The sequence below is a fragment of the Cherax quadricarinatus genome, chromosome 6, assembly GCF_038502225.1.
Source record: "Cherax quadricarinatus isolate ZL_2023a chromosome 6, ASM3850222v1, whole genome shotgun sequence".
Lineage (NCBI taxonomy): Eukaryota > Metazoa > Arthropoda > Malacostraca > Decapoda > Parastacidae > Cherax > Cherax quadricarinatus.
In genome coordinates, this window is record NC_091297.1 from 65,359,378 (window position 1) to 65,385,041 (window position 25,664).

The 25,664-nt window shown below is 43.9% G+C and overlaps 1 protein-coding gene across 1 annotated transcript in view; it reads left to right on the forward strand.

The window, feature by feature from the left end:
• The window catches only part of LOC128693902 (solute carrier family 22 member 20), a 435,254-nt gene extending 418,207 nt beyond the window's left edge, over positions 1–17,047 (forward strand). The window contains exons 11-12 of the mRNA XM_070081771.1: positions 14,607–14,726; positions 16,577–17,047. Of these exons, the coding sequence (XP_069937872.1) occupies positions 14,607–14,726; positions 16,577–16,750 (294 nt within the window). The 3' untranslated portion in view covers positions 16,751–17,047. The remainder of the gene's footprint in view (positions 1–14,606; positions 14,727–16,576) is intronic.
• Positions 17,048–25,664: the final 8,617 nt, after the last annotated feature.

Genomic DNA, 25,664 nt, shown 5'->3' on the forward strand with positions numbered 1-25,664 from the left:
ACGGTCAACATACAACACCTGACGATCAACATACAACACCTGACGGTCAACATACAACACCTGACGGTCAACATACAACACCTGACGGTCAACATACAACACCTGACGATCAACATACAACACCTGACGATCAACATACAACCTGACTGTCAACATACAACACCTGACATCAACATACAACACCTGACGGTCAACATACAACACCTGACGGTCAACATACAACACCTGACGATCAACATACAACACCTGACGGTCAACATACAACACCTGACGGTCAACATACAACACCTGACGGTCAACATACAACACCTGACGGTCAACATACAACACCTGACGATCAACATACAACACCTGACGATCAACATACAACACCTGACGATCAACATACAACACCTGACGGTCAACATACAACACCTGACGATCAACATACAACACCTGACGGTCAACATACAACACCTGACTGTCAACATACAACACCTGACGATCAACATACAACACCTGACGATCAACATACAACACCTGACGATCAACATACAACACCTGACGGTCAACATACAACACCTGACGGTCAACATACAACACCTGACGATCAACATACAACACCTGACGATCAACGTACAACACCTGACGATCAACATACAACACCTGACGATCAACATACAACACCTGACGGTCAACATACAACACCTGACGGTCAACATACAACACCTGACGATCAACATACAACACCTGACGGTCAACATACAACACCTGACGGTCAACATACAACACCTGACGATCAACATACAACACCTGACGGTCAACATACAACACCTGACGGTCAACATACAACACCTGACGGTCAACATACAACACCTGACGGTCAACATACAACACCTGACGGTCAACATACAACACCTGACGGTCAACATACAACACCTGACGGTCAACATACAACACCTGACGATCAACATACAACACCTGACGGTCAACATACAACACCTGACGGTCAACATACAACCCCTGACTTACAACATACAACACCTGACGGTCAACATACAACACCTGACGGTCAACATACAACACCTGACGGTCAACATACAACACCTGACGGTCAACATACAACACCTGACGGTCAACATACAACACCTGACGGTCAACATACAACACCTGACGGTCAACATACAACACCTGACGGTCAACATACAACACCTGACGATCAACATACAACACCTGACGGTCAACATACAACACCTGACGGTCAACATACAACACCTGACGGTCAACATACAACACCTGACGGTCAACATACAACACCTGACGGTCAACATACAACACCTGACGGTCAACATACAACACCTGACGGTCAACATACAACACCTGACGGTCAACATACAACACCTGACGGTCAACATACAACACCTGACGGTCAACATACAACACCTGACGGTCAACATACAACACCTGACGGTCAACATACAACACCTGACGGTCAACATACAACACCTGACGGTCAACATACAACACCTGACGGTCAACATACAACACCTGACGGTCAACATACAACACCTGACGGTCAACATACAACACCTGACGGTCAACATACAACACCTGACGGTCAACATACAACACCTGACGGTCAACATACAACACCTGACGGTCAACATACAACACCTGACGGTCAACATACAACACCTGACGGTCAACATACAACACCTGACGGTCAACATACAACACCTGACGGTCAACATACAACACCTGACGGTCAACATACAACACCTGACGGTCAACATACAACACCTGACGGTCAACATACAACACCTGACGGTCAACATACAACACCTGACGGTCAACATACAACACCTGACGGTCAACATACAACACCTGACGGTCAACATACAACACCTGACGGTCAACATACAACACCTGACGGTCAACATACAACACCTGACGACGGGCAACATACAACACCTGACGGTCAACATACAACACCTGACGGTCAACATACAACACCTGACGGTCAACATACAACACCTGACGGTCAACATACAACACCTGACGGTCAACATACAACACCTGACGGTCAACATACAACACCTGACGACGGTCAACATACAACACCTGACGGTCAACATACAACACCTGACGGTCAACATACAACACCTGACGATCAACATACAACACCTGACGGTCAACATACAACACCTGACGGACAACATACAACACCTGACGGTCAACATACAACACCTGACGGTCAACATACAACACCTGACGATCAACATACAACACCTGACGGTCAACATACATCACCTGACGGTCAACATACAACACCTGACGATCAACATACAACACCTGACGGATCAACATACAACACCTGACGGATCAACATACAACACCTGACGGTCAACATACAACACCTGACGGTCAACATACAACACCTGACGGTCAACATACAACACCTGACGGTCAACATACAACACCTGACGGTCAACATACAACACCTGACGGTCAACATACAACACCTGACGGTCAACATACAACACCTGACGGTCAACATACAACACCTGACGATCAACATACAACACCTGACGGTCAACATACAACACCTGACGGTCAACATACAACACCTGACGATCAACATACAACACCTGACGGTCAACATACAACACCTGACGGTCAACATACAACACCTGACGGTCAACATACAACACCTGACGATCAACATACAACACCTGACGGTCAACATACAACACCTGACGGTCAACATACAACACCTGACGGTCAACATACAACACCTGACGGTCAACATACAACACCTGACGGTCAACATACAACACCTGACGGTCAACATACAACACCTGACGGTCAACATACAACACCTGACGATCAACATACAACACCTGACGGTCAACATACAACACCTGACGGTCAACATACAACACCTGACGGTCAACATACAACACCTGACGGTCAACATACAACACCTGACGATCAACATACAACACCTGACGGTCAACATACAACACCTGACGGTCAACATACAACACCTGACGGTCAACATACAACACCTGACGGTCAACATACAACACCTGACGATCAACATACAACACCTGACGGTCAACATACAACACCTGACGGATCAACATACAACACCTGACGGTCAACATACAACACCTGACGATCAACATACAACACCTGACGGTCAACATACAACACCTGACGGTCAACATACAACACCTGACGATCAACATACAACACCTGTCAACATACAACACCTGACGATCAACATACAACACCTGACGGTCAACATACAACACCTGACGGTCAACATACAACACCTGACGGTCAACATACAACACCTGACGGTCAACATACAACACCTGACGGTCAACATACAACACCTGACGGTCAACATTCAACACCTGTCAACATACAACACTGGTCAACATACAACACCTGACGGTCAACATACAACACCTGACGGTCAACATACAACACCTGACGATCAACATACAACACCTGACGGTCAACATACAACACCTGACGGTCAACATACAACACCTGACGGTCAACATACAACACCTGACGGTCAACATACAACACCTGACGGTCAACATACAACACCTGACGATCAACATACAACACCTGACGGTCAACATACAACACCTGACGGTCAACATACAACACCTGACGACGATCAACATACAACACCTGACGGTCAACATACCACACCTTACGGTCAACATACAACACCTGACGGTCAACATACAACACCTGACGGTCAACATACAACACCTGACGATCAACATACAACACCTGACGGTCAACATACAACACCTGACGGTCAACATACAACACCTGACGGTCAACATACAACACCTGACGTCAACATACAACACCTGACGGTCAACATACAACACCTGACGGTCAACATACAACACCTGACGATCAACATACAACACCTGACGGTCAACATACAACACTGACGGTCAACATGTCAACATACAACACCTGATCAACATACAACACCTGACGGTCAACATACAACACCTGACGTCAACATACAACACCTGACGGTCAACATACAACACCTGACGATCAACATACAACACCTGACGGTCAACATACAACACCTGACGGTCAACATACAACACCTGACGATCAACATACAACACCTGTCAACAGACAACACCTGACGGTCAACATACAACACCTGACGATCAACATACAACACCTGACGGTCAACATACAACACCTGACGGTCAACATACAACACCTGACGGATCAACATACAACACCTGACGATCAACATACAACACCTGACGGTCAACATACAACACCTGACGGTCAACATACAACACCTGACGGACGATCAACATACAACACCTGACGGTCAACATACAACACCTGACGATCAACATACAACACCTGACGGTCAACATACAACACCTGACGGTCAACATACAACACCTGACGGTCAACATACAACACCTGACGATCAACATACAACACCTGACGGTCAACATACAACACCTGACGGTCAACATACAACACCTGACGATCAACATACAACACCTGACGGTCAACATACAACACCTGACGGTCAACATACAACACCTGACGGTCAACATACAACACCTGACGGTCAACATACAACACCTGACGGTCAACATACAACACCTGACGGTCAACATACAACACCTGACGGTCAACATACAACACCTGACGGTCAACATACAACACCTGACGGTCAACATACAACACCTGACGGTCAACATACAACACCTGACGGTCAACATACAACACCTGACGGTCAACATACAACACCTGACGGTCAACATACAACACCTGACGATCAACATACAACACCTGACGGTCAACATACAACACCTGACGGTCAACATACAACACCTGACGGTCAACATACAACACCTGACGGTCAACATACAACACCTGACGGTCAACATACAACACCTGACGGTCAACATACAACACCTGACGGTCAACATACAACACCTGACGGTCAACATACAACACCTGACGGTCAACATACAACACCTGACGGTCAACATACAACACCTGACGGTCAACATACAACACCTGACGGTCAACATACAACACCTGACGGTCAACATACAACACCTGACGGTCAACATACAACACCTGACGATCAACATACAACACCTGACGGTCAACATACAACACCTGACGGTCAACATACAACACCTGACGGTCAACATACAACACCTGACGGTCAACATACAACACCTGACGGTCAACATACAACACCTGACGGTCAACATACAACACCTCTGATCAACATACAACACCTGACGGATCAACATACAACACCTGACGGTCAACATACAACACCTGACGGTCAACATACAACACCTGACGGTCAACATACAACACCTGACGGTCAACATACAACACCTGACGGTCAACATACAACACCTGACGGTCAACATACAACACCTGACGGTCAACATACAACACCTGACGGTCAACATACAACACCTGACGATCAACATACAACACCTGACGGTCAACATACAACACCTGACGGTCAACATCAACATACAACAACACCTGACGGTCAACATCCACCACCTGACGCTCAACATACAACACCTGACGGTCAACATACAACACCTGACGGTCAACATACAACACCTGACGGTCAACATACAACACCTGACGGTCAACATACAACACCTGACGGTCAACATACAACACCTGACGATCAACATACAACACCTGACGGTCAACATACAACACCTGACGGTCAACATACAACACCTGACGGTCAACATACAACACCTGACGGTCAACATACAACACCTGACGGTCAACATACAACACCTGACGGTCAACATACAACACCTGACGGTCAACATACAACACCTGACGATCAACATACAACACCTGACGGTCAACATACAACACCTGACGGTCAACATACAACACCTGACGGTCAACATACAACACCTGACGATCAACATACAACACCTGACGGTCAACATACAACACCTGACGGTCAACATACAACACCTGACGGTCAACATACAACACCTGACGTCAACATACAACACCTGACGGTCAACATACAACACCTGACGGTCAACATACAACACCTGACGGTCAACATACAACACCTGACGGTCAACATACAACACCTGACGATCAACATACAACACCTGACGGTCAACATACAACACCTGACGATCAACATACAACACCTGACGGTCAACATACAACACCTGACGATCAACATACAACACCTGACGGTCAACATACAACACCTGACGGTCAACATACAACACCTGACGGTCAACATACAACACCTGACGATCAACATACAACACCTGACGGTCAACATACAACACCTGACGGTCAACATACAACACCTGACGGTCAACATACAACACCTGACGGTCAACATCAACATACAAACATACAACACCTGACGGTCAACATACAACACCTGACGGTCAACATACAACACCTGACGTCAACATACAACACCTGACTGATCAACATACAACACCTGACGATCAACATACAACACCTGACGGTCAACATACAACACCTGACGGTCAACATACAACACCTGACGGTCAACATACAACACCTGACGGTCAACATACAACACCTGACGGTCAACATACAACACCTGACGGTCAACATACAACACCTGACGGTCAACATACAACACCTGACGGTCAACATACAACACCTGACGGTCAACATACAACACCTGACGGTCAACATACAACACCTGACGGTCAACATACAACACCTGACGGTCAACATACAACACCTGACGGTCAACATACAACACCTGACGGTCAACATACAACACCTGACGGATCAACATACAACACCTGACGGTCAACATACAACACCTGACGGTCAACATACAACACCTGACGATCAACATACAACACCTGACGGTCAACATACAACACCTGACGGTCAACATACAACACCTGACGATCAACATACAACACCTGACGGTCAACATACAACACCTGACTGTCAACATACAACACCTGACGATCAACATACAACACCTGACGATCAACATACAACACCTGACGATCAACATACAACACCTGACGGTCAACATACAACACCTGACGGTCAACATACAACACCTGACGATCAACATACAACACCTGACGGTCAACATACAACACCTGACGGTCAACATACAACACCTGACGATCAACATACAACACCTGACGATCAACATACAACACCTGACGATCAACATACAACACCTGACGATCAACATACAACACCTGACGGTCAACATACAACACCTGACGGTCAACATACAACACCTGACGATCAACATACAACACCTGACGGTCAACATACAACACCTGACGATCAACATACAACACCTGACGGTCAACATACAACACCTGACGGTCAACATACAACACCTGACGATCAACATACAACACCTGACGGTCAACATACAACACCTGACGGTCAACATACAACACCTGACGATCAACATACAACACCTGACGATCAACATACAACACCTGACGGTCAACATACAACACCTGACGATCAACATACAACACCTGACGGTCAACATACAACACCTGACGGTCAACATACAACACCTGACGGTCAACATACAACACCTGACGATCAACATACAACACCTGACGGTCAACATACAACACCTGACGATCAACATACAACACCTGACGGTCAACATACAACACCTGACGGTCAACATACAACACCTGACGGTCAACATACAACACCTGACGATCAACATACAACACCTGACGGTCAACATACAACACCTGACGGTCAACATACAACACCTGACGGTCTACATACAACACCTGATTATCAACATACAACACCTGACGATCAACATACAACACCTGACGGTCAACATACAACACCTGACGGTCAACATACAACACCTGATGGTCAACATACAACACCTGACGATCAACATACAACACCTGACGGTCAACATACAACACCTGACGGTCAACATACAACACCTGACGATCAACATACAACACCTGACGGTCAACATACAACACCTGACGATCAACATACAACACCTGACGGTCAACATACAACACCTGACGGTCAACATACAACACCTGACGGTCAACATACAACACCTGACGGTCAACATACAACACCTGACGGTCAACATACAACACCTGACGGTCAACATACAACACCTGACGGTCAACATACAACACCTGACGGTCAACATACAACACCTGACGGTCAACATACAACACCTGACGGTCAACATACAACACCTGACGGTCAACATACAACACCTGACGGTCAACATACAACACCTGACGGTCAACATACAACACCTGACGGTCAACATACAACACCTGACGGTCAACATACAACACCTGACGGTCAACATACAACACCTGACGGTCAACATACAACACCTGACGGTCAACATACAACACCTGACGGTCAACATACAACACCTGACGGTCAACATACAACACCTGACGGTCAACATACAACACCTGACGGTCAACATACAACACCTGACGGTCAACATACAACACCTGACGGTCAACATACAACACCTGACGGTCAACATACAACACCTGACGGTCAACATACAACACCTGACGGTCAACATACAACACCTGACGGTCAACATACAACACCTGACGGTCAACATACAACACCTGACGGTCAACATACAACACCTGACGATCAACATACAACACCTGACGGTCAACATACAACACCTGACGGTCAACATACAACACCTGACGATCAACATACAACACCTGACGGTCAACATACAACACCTGACGGTCAACATACAACACCTGACGGTCAACATACAACACCTGACGGTCAACATACAACACCTGACGGTCAACATACAACACCTGACGGTCAACATACAACACCTGACGGTCAACATACAACACCTGACGGTCAACATACAACACCTGACGGTCAACATACAACACCTGACGGTCAACATACAACACCTGACGGTCAACATACAACACCTGACGATCAACATACAACACCTGACGGTCAACATACAACACCTGACGGTCAACATACAACACCTGACGGTCAACATACAACACCTGACGGTCAACATACAACACCTGACGGTCAACATACAACACCTGACGGTCAACATACAACACCTGACGGTCAACATACAACACCTGACGGTCAACATACAACACCTGACGGTCAACATACAACACCTGACGGTCAACATACAACACCTGACGGTCAACATACAACACCTGACGGTCAACATACAACACCTGACGGTCAACATACAACACCTGACGGTCAACATACAACACCTGACGGTCAACATACAACACCTGACGGTCAACATACAACACCTGACGGTCAACATACAACACCTGACGGTCAACATACAACACCTGACGGTCAACATACAACACCTGACGGTCAACATACAACACCTGACGGTCAACATACAACACCTGACGGTCAACATACAACACCTGACGGTCAACATACAACACCTGACGATCAACATACAACACCTGACGGTCAACATACAACACCTGACGGTCAACATACAACACCTGACGGTCAACATACAACACCTGACGATCAACATACAACACCTGACGGTCAACATACAACACCTGACGGTCAACATACAACACCTGACGGTCAACATACAACACCTGACGGTCAACATACAACACCTGACGGTCAACATACAACACCTGACGGTCAACATACAACACCTGACGGTCAACATACAACACCTGACGATCAACATACAACACCTGACGGTCAACATACAACACCTGACGGTCAACATACAACACCTGACGGTCAACATACAACACCTGACGGTCAACATACAACACCTGACGGTCAACATACAACACCTGACGGTCAACATACAACACCTGACGATCAACATACAACACCTGACGGTCAACATACAACACCTGACGACGGTCAACATACAACACCTGACGATCAACATACAACACCTGACGGTCAACATACAACACCTGACGGTCAACATACAACACCTGACGATCAACATACAACACCTGACGGTCAACATACAACACCTGACGGTCAACATACAACACCTGACGATCAACATACAACACCTGACGGTCAACATACAACACCTGACGATCAACATCAACATACAACACCTGACGATCAACATACAACACCTGACGGTCAACATACAACACCTGACGATCAACATACAACACCTGACGATCAACATACAACACCTGACGATCAACATACAACACCTGACGGTCAACATACAACACCTGACGGTCAACATACAACACCTGACGGTCAACATACAACACCTGACGATCAACATACAACACCTGACGATCAACATACAACACCTGACGGTCAACATACAACACCTGACGATCAACATACAACACCTGACGGTCAACATACAACACCTGACGATCAACATACAACACCTGACGATCAACATACAACACCTGACGGTCAACATACAACACCTGACGGTCAACATACAACACCTGACGATCAACATACAACACCTGACGGTCAACATACAACACCTGACGGTCAACATACAACACCTGACGATCAACATACAACACCTGACGGTCAACATACAACACCTGACGGTCAACATACAACACCTGACGGTCAACATACAACACCTGACGATCAACATACAACACCTGACGGTCAACATACAACACCTGACGGTCAACATACAACACCTGACGGTCAACATACAACACCTGACGGTCAACATACAACACCTGACGGATCAACATACAACACCTGACGGTCAACATACAACACCTGACGTTCAACATACAACACCTGACGGTCAACATACAACACCTGTCAACATACAACACCTGGTCAACATACAACACCTGACGGTCAACATAAACACTGACAGCTGACGGTCAACATACAACACCTGACGGTCAACATACAACACCTGACGGTCAACATACAACACCTGACGATCAACATACAACACCTGACGGTCAACATACAACACCTGACGGTCAACATACAACACCTGACGGTCAACATACAACACCTGACGATCAACATACAACACCTGACGGTCAACATACAACACCTGACGGTCAACATACAACACCTGACGGTCAACATACAACACCTGACGATCAACATACAACACCTGACGGTCAACATACAACACCTGACGATCAACATACAACACCTGACGGTCAACATACAACACCTGACGATCAACATACAACACCTGACGGTCAACATACAACACCTGACGGTCAACATACAACACCTGACGATCAACATACAACACCTGACGGTCAACATACAACACCTGACGGTCAACATACAACACCTGACGGTCAACATACAACACCTGACGGTCAACATACAACACCTGACGATCAACATACAACACCTGACGGTCAACATACAACACCTGACGATCAACATACAACACCTGAGGATCATCATACAACACCTGACGGTCAACATACAACACCTGACGGTCAACATACAACACCTGACGGTCAACATACAACACCTGACGGTCAACATACAACACCTGACGGTCAACATACAACACCTGACGATCAACATACAACACCTGACGATCAACATACAACACCTGACGGTCAACATACAACACCTGACGGTCAACATACAACACCTGACGATCAACATACAACACCTGACGGTCAACATACAACACCTGACGGTCAACATACAACACCTGACGATCAACATACAACACCTGACGGTCAACATACGACACCTGACGATCAACATACAACACCTGACGATCAACATACAACACCTGACGATCAACATACAACACCTGACGGTCAACATACAACACCTGACGATCAACATACAACACCTGACGGTCAACATACAACACCTGACGGTCAACATACAACACCTGACGATCAACATACAACACCTGACGATCAACATACAACACCTGACGATCAACATACAACACCTGACGATCAAGATACAACACCTGACGGTCAACATACAACACCTGACGGTCAACATACAACACCTGACGATCAACATACAACACCTGACGGTCAACATACAACACCTGACGATCAACATACAACACCTGACGGTCAACATACAACACCTGACGGTCAACATACAACACCTGACGATCAACATACAACACCTGACGGTCAACATACAACACCTGACGGTCAACATACAACACCTGACGATCAACATACAACACCTGACGATCAACATACAACACCTGACGGTCAACATACAACACCTGACGGTCAACATACAACACCTGACGATCAACATACAACACCTGACGGTCAACATACAACACCTGACGGTCAACATACAACACCTGACGATCAACATACAACACCTGACGGTCAACATACAACACCTGACGATCAACATACAACACCTGACGGTCAACATACAACACCTGACGGTCAACATACAACACCTGACGGTCAACATACAACACCTGACGATCAACATACAACACCTGACGGTCAACATACAACACCTGACGATCAACATACAACACCTGACGGTCTACATACAACACCTGATTATCAACATACAACACCTGACGGTCAACATACAACACCTGACGATCAACATACAACACCTGACGGTCAACATACAACACCTGACGATCAACATACAACACCTGACGATCAACATACAACACCTGACGATCAACATACAACACCTGACGATCAACATACAACACCTGACGATCAACATACAACACCTGACGGTCAACATACAAGACCTGACGGTCAACATACAACACCTGACGGTCAACATACAACACCTGACGGTCAACATACAACACCTGACGGTCAACATACAACACCTGACGGTCAACATACAACACCTGACGATCAACATACAACACCTGACGGTCAACATACAACACCTGACGGTCAACATACAACACCTGACGGTCAACATACAACACCTGACGGTCAACATACAACACCTGACGGTCAACTTACAACACCTGACGGTCAACATACAACACCTGACGGTCAACATACAACACCTGACGGTCAACATACAACACCTGACGGTCAACATACAACACCTGACGGTCAACATACAACACCTGACGGTCAACATACAACACCTTACGGTCAACATACAACACCTGACGATCAACATACAACACCTGACGGTCAACATACAACACCTGACGATCAACATACAACACCTGACTGTCAACATACAACACCTGACGGTCAACATACAACACCTGACGGTCAACATACAACACCTGACGATCAACATACAACACCTGACGATCAACATACAACACCTGACGGTCAACATACAACACCTGACGGTCAACATACAACACCTGACGATCAACATACAACACCTGACGGTCAACATACAACACCTGACGGTCAACATACAACACCTGACGATCAACATACAACACCTGACGGTCAACATACAACACCTGACGATCAACATACAACACCTTACGATCAACATACAACACCTGACGATCAACATACAACACCTGACGGTCAACATACAACACCTGACGGTCAACATACAACACCTGACGATCAACATACAACACCTGACGGTCAACATACAACACCTGACGGTCAACATACAACACCTGACGATCAACATACAACACCTGACGATCAACATACAACACCTGACGATCAACATACAACACCTGACGGTCAACATACAACACCTGACGGTCAACATACAACACCTGACGATCAACATACAACACCTGACGATCAACATACAACACCTGACGATCAACATACAACACCTGACGATCAACATACAACACCTGACGATCAACATACAACACCTGACGATCAACATACAACACCTGACGATCAACATACAACACCTGACGATCAACATACAACACCTGACGATCAACATACAACACGTGACCCTTTATGATGATGTGGGTGAGGTGGTCAAGGACATTTCATACAGCTTAGGCAACAGTACAAGTGTCAGACAGCTTATATTCTACCCAAGCTTTAAGCTTTTAACCTGTCGAATATGTCTTAAAAATACCCAAATTTTATTAATTTTAAATGAATGTACTTTGTGTAATCCAAAAGCAATATTTATAATAATTTTAAAAGTATTTTTTTATGAAAGTTGATTGTGTTATATTTGAGCCGCTGACCTACTTCACACAACCTTCCCGGACTTTGGAAAATCAGTTAGTTTAAATTTCTCACATGAGTAAACAGAGCATTAAACTCTTGTCCAGTTCTAATATTATATTTATGTTGTTTTCTCAGTTCAAGACTTTTCCCAGTTTGACCATAATAAACTTTATAATATTTTATGTTATAAATACAATATAAAACACTTTTGGATCGATTTTTTAAATAGTTTTTTAATACTACTTCTATAAAAATCAATATTTCTTGACATTTAAAACCCATAAATTCACAAAAACTTGGTTGTTGAGCGTGTATTAGCCTCGTCCTCCTGCAGTAGAGGCAAGGATATACGACTTTTCCTTCTGGGTCCACCCATCTTGACACAAGACATACTTATTTCAGGTCAACTATCTGTTTGCCCCTGAGCTGCTACCCACCACCCTGCGACCCTGGGGCACTGCCGCCTGTTTAATCGCTGCCCACCTCGGCTTCTGTGTGCCTCCCTTCCTTACAAACTACCTGGTGAGTGAATGACTCTATATCTACACCTGAACACCACTCTGAAACACCCTCTCCCTATCTACCCTATAAGTTCCCCTGAGTATTTTGTATATTTTTGATCATGTCTTCCCTTCTTCTTCTGTCCTCCAAAGTCGTCAGATTCATTTCCGTTAGCCTCTCCTCATAGCTCATGCCCCTTAACTCAGGAACAAGCCTTTCTACCTTAATTCTGCACTTTCTCCGGTTCTTTAACATGCATCCTCAGACGTGGGCTCCATACAGGTGCTGCATACTCCAAGAGGCGCCTGACATAAGTTGTATAAAGTGCCTGGAATGACTCTTTGTTAAGACTCCTGAACTCTACTCTTAGATTTGCGAGACGAGCATAGATTGCTAAGGTTGATGTATGCCTCTGGCGATGTGCTAGGTACTATGCTCACATCTAAATCTTTCTATCTGAGTGAGATCTGCAGCCTTTGTACCCCGAGTCTATACTCTTTGTCCGATCTTTTTTTCACTTCATGGCTTTGCATTTGCTAGGATTGAATTCAAGTAACTATTTACCTGACAAGTCTTGAAATTTGTCCAGCTCCATTTGCAGCCTTTCCCATCCTCCTCTGTTTATATTCTTATCAGTTTTAATCATGATACATGGATACATCTCACTCAGTCCCATCTAGAATATCATTCACATAAACCAGAAGTAGTACTGGCCCTAATACTGATACCTGCAGCACCTCACTGACGTCTCTTCCTGGACAATCACTCTTTGCTTCCTGCCTCTGAGATACTCTTTGATCCACCGGAGTAAGTTTTCTGTTAATTTTGTGTGCACCAAGATTTTACTCCAATTTCATATGGGATTTTATATCAAGTGTCTTCATACAGTCTAAGAAAATGCAATTCGCCCAGCCTTCTTTCTTCTTTTTCACTTTAATTTTTCATAGAATTCCAATAAGTTGGCAAGACAAGATTTACCATCTGTGAATCCTCGGTGGTTACTTTTTGTGAAACCAAGTTTCTCCAAGTGTTTCACCACTCTCCTTCCGATTATCTTTACTATTACCTTGCAAGGTATTCATGTCAGGAAAATTGGCTTGTAGTTCGACGCTTCCTGTCCGTCTCCTTTTTTGCATATAGGTAGTACATTTGTTGTTTTCTTCATCTCTGGTAACTGTCTCGTGTTCAATGACTTGTAGCTCTCAGTAAGTGGCTCAGACAATGCTCTTTCTCCCTCTCGCACACTTGGTGTCAAGTCCCATTGCCTTTTTGAGTCGGAGTACCTGATCTTTCATTGGCATTTTTCTTCTGGTGTGGCCGAGAAGCACTTTTGGTTCAGAATAAGCCTTAGCAGAACTATGCTTGTGTTGTGGCGTCTTCAGTAATCTGTTCATACATATATTTTTTAAACTTAGCACTGGTTGAAGATAATCACTTATTACATCTTTTTGTAATTTTGTCCACTGATCAACCATTCTCTATGTATAGACAAATTTCCTAGTATCCCTCTGGTTCAATTTTTCCTTCTCAATTTACAGATGTGGCCTCATTTGTCCGTGTCGCAGGCACGAATAAGTCCTCCTTCTATTTATTCATGGGCTTTAATGATCTCATATGCGGTTATGTCTCCTATCTTCCTCCTATTGTCCAGCTTTTAGCCTTTCATCATAATTCATATATTTTAACTGTAATAACTATTTTACATCTCTTGGAGATTCTCAAACTTATCCTATTCGTTAATCTTTCTAACGTCTCTCTTCCTGTTTACCCACAACCTACCCTCAGTCTCGCCATTCCACTCATGGCCTTGGTGAGAGAGGGCAAAAATATTAGTCTGAGAGTCGCACCATAACGAAGATGTCTCTCAACAGACTGAGGAGCAAACCTTGTTGGTGTTTGGCTTGTGTGCCGTCCTGGCTGGAATGCTGGTCTTCCTGCTGCCGGAGACCAATGGGCAGCCGCTGCTGGAGACCGTGGCGGACCTACGGGAACGTCTGTCACACAAGAAGCTCAATACGACGGCCGAAGACATAAACAAGCCTTAATATCCTAATCAGTGCCTTAACCAAAATCTATATTGTTTGTGTTGTTTTTCTAGAGGTATGATCACACCATAATGATGAATGACTTCTGATTAGCGTAAATATTCCAGAAGTTTCTATGTTTACATAAATAAAAATTTAACTGCAGGTACGTAAGACCACTGGTATGCACAGACAGTTATCAGACGATAACTAACATACAACTTTCCTGGGCGGTGATGCAAAGATCAATACTTCTATATTTCCTTCTGTTATGTAATCCTAAGCCCAGTAATGGCATTAAATATTCATTACGCACCACAGATATGTTTCAATTCGAAAGAATAAGAAAAATCATAATAATACGTCTGGAACAATACACAAATAACCAGCACATAAACAAACTTAAGACAACACTTTGGTCCGACTTTCTGAGGAACATTTTTAAAATTCTTTTATATATTTAAAATATTATCCAGATTCACAAATTATGGTCATCGCTATTTTTATATTTAGAGTAATAATCTCTAGGTATTGACATGCGAAAGTAATATTTTTTGATAAGACATATTACTTGTACAGTGATTATTATTATACGTGTGAAAAGTGCTAAACCGTATGGGTTATTCTGCGTAGTAAATAGTTGATTACCACTAACATGATTACCTCTCTTAGATGATCTACGTGGTCAAGGAACTCCATAATTCTTACTACTTCTACTTATTTTGCTCCTACTACCACTGCTACTATTACTACTACAACTACTATCACTCTGCTTCTACTAATACTACTGTTTCTGCTAATACTACAACTATTACTACTATAGTTTCTACTAATACTACCACTATTACCACTACTAATACTGTTTCTACTATTACTACCACTATCACTACTACTGTTTCTACTGGCATTATCACTATTATTACAGTTTCTGCTAACACTACCACTATTATTACTACTACTGCTTCTACAAATACTACTATTACTACTACTGTTTCTACTAACTCTACTACTATTACTACTACTGCTTCTACTAACACTACTACTATTACTACTACTGTTTCTACTAACACTACTACTATTACTACTACTGTTTCTACTAACACTATAACTATTACTACAACTATTTCTAGTAACACTACCACTACTACTACTACTACTGTTTCTACTAAAACAACCACTATTACTACTACTGTTTCTACTAGCCTGGAGTTTACCTGGAGAGAGTTCCGGGGGTCAACGCCCCCGCGGCCCGGTCTGTGACCAGGCCTTCCGGTGGATCAGAGCCTGATCAACCAGGCTGTTACTGCTGGCTGAACGCAAACCAACGTACGAGCCACAGCCCGGCTGGTCAGGTACCGACTTTAGGTGCTTGTCCAGTGCCAGCTTGAAGACTGCCAGGGGTCTGTTGGTAATCCCCCTTATGTATGCTGGGAGGCAGTTGAACAGTCTCGGGCCCCTGACACTTATTGTATGGTCTCTTAACGTGCTAGTGACACCCCTGCTTTTCATTGGGGGGATGTTGCATCGTCTGCCAAGTCTTTTGCTTTCGTAGTGAGTGATTTTCGTGTGCAAGTTCGGTGCTAGTCCCTCTAGGATTTTCCAGGTGTATATAATCATGTATCTCTCCCGCCTGCGTTCTAGGGAATACAGATTCAGGAACCTCAAGTGCTCCCAGTAATTGAGGTGTTTTATCTCCGTTATGCCCACCGTGAAGGTTCTCTGTACATTTTCTAGGTCAGCAATTTCACCTGCCTTGAAAGGTGCTGTTAGTGTGCAGCAATATTCCAGCCTAGATAGAACAAGTGACCTGAAGAGTGTCATCATGGGCTTGGCATCCCTAGTTTTGAAGGTTCTCATTATCCATCCTGTCATTTTTCTAGCAGATGCGATTGATACAATGTTATGGTCCTTGAAGGTGAGATCCTCCAACATGATCACTCCCAGGTCTTTGACGTTGGTGTTTCGCTCTATTTTGTGGCCAGAATTTGTTTTGTACTCTGATGAAGGTTTAATTTCCCCGTGCTTACCATATCTGAGTAATTGAAATTTCTCATCATTGAACTTCATATTGTTTTCTGCAGCCCACTGAAAGATTTGGTTGATGTCCGCCTGGAGCCTTGCAGTGTCTGCAATGGAAGACACTGTCATGCAGATTCGGGTGTCATCTGCAAAGGAAGACACGGTGCTGTGGCTGACATCCTTGTCTATGTCAGATATGAGGATAAGGAACAAGATGGGAGCTAGTACTGTGCCTTGCGGAACAGAGCTTTTCACCCTAGCTGCCTCGGACTTTACTCTGTTGACTACTACTCTCTGTGTTCTGTTAGTGAGGAAATTATAGATCCATCGACCAACTTTTCCTGTTATTCCTTTAGCACGCATTTTGTGCGCTATTACGCCATGGTCACACTTGTCGAAGGCTTTTGCAAAATCTGTATATATTACATCTGCATTCTTTTTGTCTTCTAGTGCATCTAGGACCTTGTCGTAGTGATCCAATAGTTGAGACAGACATGAGCGACCTGTTCTAAACCCATTTTGCCCTGGGTTGTGTAATTGATGGGTTTCTAGATGGGTGGTGATCTTGCTTCTTAGGACCCTTTCAAAGATTTTTATGATATGGGATTCTAGTGCTATCGGTCTGTAGTTCTTTGCTGTTGCTTTACTGCCCCCTTTGTGGAGTGGGGCTATGTCTGTTGTTTTTAGTAACTGTGGGGCGACCCCGTGTCCATGCTCCCTCTCCATAGGATGGTAAAAGCTCGTTATAGGGGCTTTTTGCAGTTCTTGATGAACACGGAGTTCCATGAGTCTGGCCCTGGGGCAAAGTGCATGGGCATGTAATTTATCGCCTGTTCGAAGTCATTTGGCGTCAGGATAACATCAGATAGGCTTGTGTTAACCAAATTTTGTGGCTCTCTCATAAAAAATTCATTTTGATCTTCGACTCTCAGTCTGGTTAGCGGCTTGCTAAAAACTGAGTCATGTTGGGACTTGAGTAGCTCACTCATTTCCTTGCTGTCATCTGTGTAGGACCCATCTTGTTTAAGTAGGGGTCCAATACTGGACGTTGTTTTCGACTTTGATTTGGCATAGGAGAAGAAATACTTTGGGTTTCTTTCGATTTCATTTATGGCTTTTAGTTCTTCCCGCAATTCCTGACTCCTATAAGATTCCTTTAGCTTAAGTTCGATGCTTGCTATTTCTCTGACCATTGACTCCCTACGCATTTCAGATATATTGACCTCTTTTAGCCGCTCTGTTATTCTTTTCCGTCGCCTGTAATGGGAGCGCCTGTCTCTTTCTATTTTACATCTACTCCTCCTTTTTCTTAGAGGAATAAGCCTTGTGCATACATCGAGTGCCACCGAGTTAATCTGTTCTAGCCATAAGTTGGGGTCTATCTTCCCAGCTTATATCGGTTAGGACTTGGTTTACTTGGTCCCACTTTATGTTTTTGTTATTGAAGTTGAATTTGGTGAATGCTCCCTCGTGACTAATCTCATTATGTTGGTCTGGGGATCCGTGCATACATGTCTGAACCTCAATTATGTTGTGATCTGAGTATATTGTTTTTGATATGGTGACATTTCGTATCAGATCATCATTGTTAGTGAAGATGAGGTCTAGTGTATTTTCCAGTCTAGTAGGTTCTATTATTTGCTGGTTTAAATTGAATTTTGTGCAGAGATTTAAAAGCTCGTGTGAGTGTGAGTTTTCATCAGAGCTGCCTCCTGGTGTTATTACTGCAACAACATTATTTGCTATATACCTTCATTTTAGGTGCCTTAAGTTGAAATCCCCCAGGAGCAAGATGTTGGGGGCAGGAGCTGGCAGATTTTCCAGACAGTGGTCAATTTTTAACAGTTGTTCCTGGAATTGTTGGGATGTTGCATCCGGAGGCTTATAGACTTCCACAATGACTAGGTTTTGGTTCTCGATCTCTACTGCTAAAACTTCCACTACATCATATGAGGCATTAAGCAGTTCTGTGCAAACAAGTGACTCTGCGATGTACAGGCCAACCCCCCCCCCCTTTTGCCTGTTCACTCTGTCGCATTTGTATAGGTTGTAACCTGGGATCCATATTTCGTTGTCCAAGTGATCCTTTATGTGGGTCTCGGTGAAAGCCGTGAACATTGCATATGCCTCTGCAAGCAGTCCACGGATGAAAGGTATTTTGTTGTTTGTTGCTGGCTTTAGACCCTGTATATTTGCAAAGAAGAATGTCATCGGACTGGTGGTATTGTTGGTACTGGGGGGGGATTTTTTTTCCCGCATTATTATCTGTATCTGTTGGTTTGGAGTGGAGGCCATCAACTGTGGTTCCACTCCAGGAATGACTGGATTTGGTGTACGATTTCTGCCATTTCCTGCCAGGTTTTTTTTTCGTTCCTGGCACTAAAAAACCTCTCCCTCTTGAGTGGCTGTGGCTACCCAGGTTTTCCCATGGCCTTGATGTTTTGTATCTTTTTGTCCCCTTTAGATGGCATTCCTGGCAATTTAAGTTATAGCACAGTCTTTCCTGTACTGAAGAGGTACACATTTCAGGGTGAAAAAGCTTACAGGAAGGGAGTTTGCATTTTCCTGTTGTCGTATGGGCACGGCATTTTCTAGGGTGGCCATAGTTGCACATCCCATCTGTTTTTCCAGATTTCCCATGCCTGCAGATACCAAGTGCAGAGTATGTGCACAGGCTTGGTTTCCATTTGCCTTGGGTTTCTGTGACTGTATTCCCTGTTGGTGCATGTTTACCTGTCTTATTCCTATCCTTACTAGCACCAACAATGTAGCTCTCACCAGTTGTTTTTGGTAATATATCCTCACTATTGCTAGTGGAGTCCTCTTGTTTGCTATTTCCTGTGGTATTACTAGTTTTCAATATTGGTTTTATCTTATCTTTGACTACACTTGTTTCCCCACTTCAGCTCCTGTCCCCTATGCGGTCATTTATATGCATTCCCTCCTGCGTATATTTCCCGACTACCTGGACAAAATCTCCAGCTTCACCATTACTGTCTCCCAGGACAGCACCTCCAGCTTCACCATTACTGTCTACCAGGACAGCACTATCAGCCCCACATTTACTGACTACTGGGGCAGCACCTCCAGCCTTACAGTTTCGGACTGCATGGCCAGCATCAAGGGCAGTACCATCCAGCCCAGACTTTTTATGTTCCCATCTGTTGTAGAAAGCTTCCAGGTTTTCTATGAAGGCTGCTTTGATGTTATCCTCTTTTAATACCAATGTGATTTTAGTCCACAGATTGATCTCATTTGGGCATACCCAAAAACACTTCCCTGATTTTATACTGCTTGTAGCTAGTTCTTGGATATCTGCACAAGGGGCGTGACACCAAATTCCACAAAAATGACAATTTATCCATGTGGAAGCCCGTTTGTTTGATTGACTGCAGACTACACAGAGCTTCATAATGATTTGAATGGTTGATTTACTGTAATTCTACTAGCAACCTCTTGAATACTCTATTAATAACCTCCTTAAAGTGAAGCTTTAGCTATTTGTATTTCTATTTCTAACTGTACTTGTATATTAGGACAGCTTACCGGTGTACGTTCCTGATTTTATATTTATTGTTTGTGTTTGATAAGGGCGCCTACGACTCCATCCGTTTACAGTCTGCTTTATTGTCCAATGAATCCGTTTGAAACAGGTCAAGGGTTCGGACCAGTCGAGGGTTCGACTAGTCAAGGGTTCGGAACCGGTCTGATCTGATCAGTGGGTCACTTATTTAAACGTACTAGTCGGTGATTTGGGCTAACACATGAAGGATCCACTTGAAATTATCTACCCAAGTAATATGTGATTTGATTGATACAAAAGTATAACTTGCGTGTTGAAGAACCGGTGATTGCTGGCAGCTCCTACAATGACGAACGGTCGAGCATCAACCCTTGTTTATCGATCACTGTATCTAGTTTTTCTAGTTTTTTTCTGTCTCCACCACAACAAATGCCATATTATCACTATAGTTGACTGGTGGAAATTTTTGGAGGAAAGTTGCCTTTTCTGTAGTAATATTTGCTTCTCGTTGTGTACATTGCGACCGCTGGTAACTACAGGTTATTTGAAATTCACAGTATACGTCTGGTATTTCAAGAAAAAAGAAACTAATGAAAGTCCCTCCACTCCACAATATGCGAGTTCTGCAAGTGCTGCAGATTTGTTGTAACTATTTGCATGAGTGGATTACGCTGACTTAGGACATTGTGCTACCATCAGTACCTACATAGGCTTAAAATGAGTGAGGAATGTCTGGCCTGCTGGGTGACCTTGAAAATGGCACTATAAGACCTGCATGCCACTTACACCCATACTGCGTGTGTCTAGTGAGGTGAATGTCCCTTCCTCGACTTTCCTATTCACCGGTATCCCTTAACTCGTCGCCATTATCTACATATGGGATAAGGGCGAGTTTAGCTGATCCAGGCCAAACAGCGCTCCAAGCCAGCCAATGAAGGCCAAGGCTACATCTGTTCTGAATCCCAGAATGCCTTTGTGAACGTTCTACAGTGTTCCGGCCGTACCTTCGGTGTTGTGAGAACTAGTTCTTATGTAGTGAAAATTTGTCTGTCATTCCAAGACACGTGTGCTAGATGTGTTAAGTGCTGCAGGTTTGGAGTAATTAACAAGTAGTACAGGGTTGGTAACTCTCGAGACGACTGTGGGCCCAGTGAATGACCTTGAAAATTGCACTGCGACCTGCAGGCCACTACACCCATATTGCCTGTGTCTAGCGAGGTGAATATCCTTTCCTTGTCCCTTCTCCTTCCTCGATTTGGAACTCAGCCATTCGCCTCTATTTGCTTGTGGTCTAGAGGCGGTTTTTTGCCAGACCACATGGGTGCTTGAGGGCCCGTGTCCTCTGTGCCGCACTCCGCTCATCTTGCGAGTGTCTCCTGTGTGCCTGCCTGCCTTCTTGCTGCAAGCAGGTGTCCGGGTGGTTGGCGCGGGCTTGGCAAGCACAGTCAAGCAAGCTTGAGGGCAGCACTAAAAGCTAGCCAGAACAAGCTAAGGCAGCCTGCAGTTATAGCTGTCCTAGGGCCCAGCATGTCTGTATACGTTCTGCAGTGCTGCTGGCATACCAGTGTTTCCTGTAGTGGCTTGAAAACAATTTGACGAGCATTGCAGTGCTGACATTTTGAGTGGGACATGCCAGAGGTTCACTTATAAACATAGTAAGCTTGTGGTGATTGGCTTGTACACAGTGAACATTCATCTGTCATACGTGTGCTAGAAGTGTTAAGTGCTGCTTTCCCCAACAGTTAATTGTCATTTGTAAGCCTGTATTAAGACTTTAAAAGGCTCAGAGTGTACTTCAGTGTAGTGACTCCTTACATTTGATAAATCAGTGTAATACATGCTCTGCTCAGTGTAACTGAACTATTAAATACGGTTACATAATTAAGTTGCTTGTCCTAGTGTCATTGTTGTGTTTTCTAATACATTTTCTCGTTCAGACTGAAACTTTACTGCTAAATTCCCAGTAATATTTCAAATTGCAGTGTTCATCTGTGGTGTGAGTGTGTAACTTATGCTTTGTATTTTTACTGTGAACAAGCATACTGCTGCATAATGTTCACTTTCATGAATACTTTCTCTCTTGAGTAATTCGGTTACCTTTAAAATGTGTTAAGCAAGAGTCAGCCTGTTAACATCTATGTTCCTTGCCATCGCATCTAGTGGGTCTAGCCCCTAGTTAAAATTGTAATAGTAACAATTTGCAATCATTATACTTCTAGTTATACATTGTGTAAATTGTTTTAGACTATTTGATCAACTGGATTGTAGTGTTTAACTTCTGATACACCAATTTAATGACTGCAGACACGCACTGACACATAATAAACACATTAAAACGCTGGTAACTCCAGAAGCTGGGCCTAGTGTGTGACCTTGAGAAGTTCAGTGTGTTTATTACGGCCAGCTGTGTACCACTCTCACCTATATTTACATCAACAAAAGTGTATTCTAAAAAGTGTACACTTGGTGTACTTTGTAACACTTGTCATACATAGTAACACGTGTGTAAGTGAGATTGTTTAGGTACTGGTTCATCTATCTATAGCTGCACACTTATGCTTGCATACATGTATAACATAGTAACGTGTGAGTTACCCAGGATGGACCAAGGAAGTCGACCAGAGTGATTTATCTCATTGTCAATGTAACATTACCTAGTTTTTTTTTTTTTTTTTTTTTTTTTTTTTTTTTTTTTTTTTTTTTTTTTTTTTTTTTTTTTTTAGTAATACTGTTTACAATCTATGGTTGGGGTAAGAGGTTGTCTTCAGCATTCATTGTGATGTCTGCTATATTATTATTTCAGTGAGGTACATTAGGTGGCAGTAGCCTGAACTAACTCAAGTGGAAGTTATCATTGAATTTGAACCTCATGTTTAATGTGATGTATGTCAGAATTCTAATTTTATGCTCAATATTACCTACTTTGTCTCTCTCTCTCTCTCTCTCTCTTTTCATCTTTGTAATTTGTGATAAGGTGTAAGACCTCGCCTGTACCATCCATTATATCATTATATGTACCATATTATTAACACATACAAGAGGTCTCTGAGTGTGTTTTTGGTGGGGTGTGTGTCGTATTGAGTGGTGGTGGTCTGGGTTGAGTATGGTTGGAGGTGTTCATTGAACTTGAGCACTTGTGATCTATTTTGGACTTCTGACTTTGTAGTGAATATTTGCTCTTGCATAAGCTATAATGGAAAGATAAGCGAGGAATTCTTGTGTTGTGAGTCTTACACCAGATATCATCACTGGCAAACATGGCAACTGTCATAGAGGAACCTATTTCTGCAGGTGATGGAAATGATGATAGCTTCCAGACCTTTAAAAGTAAACAAAAGAGAAAAAGTGAGAAAGGGCTAGAGCGTCGACGTAGTCAGACTCACTTGACTCGTA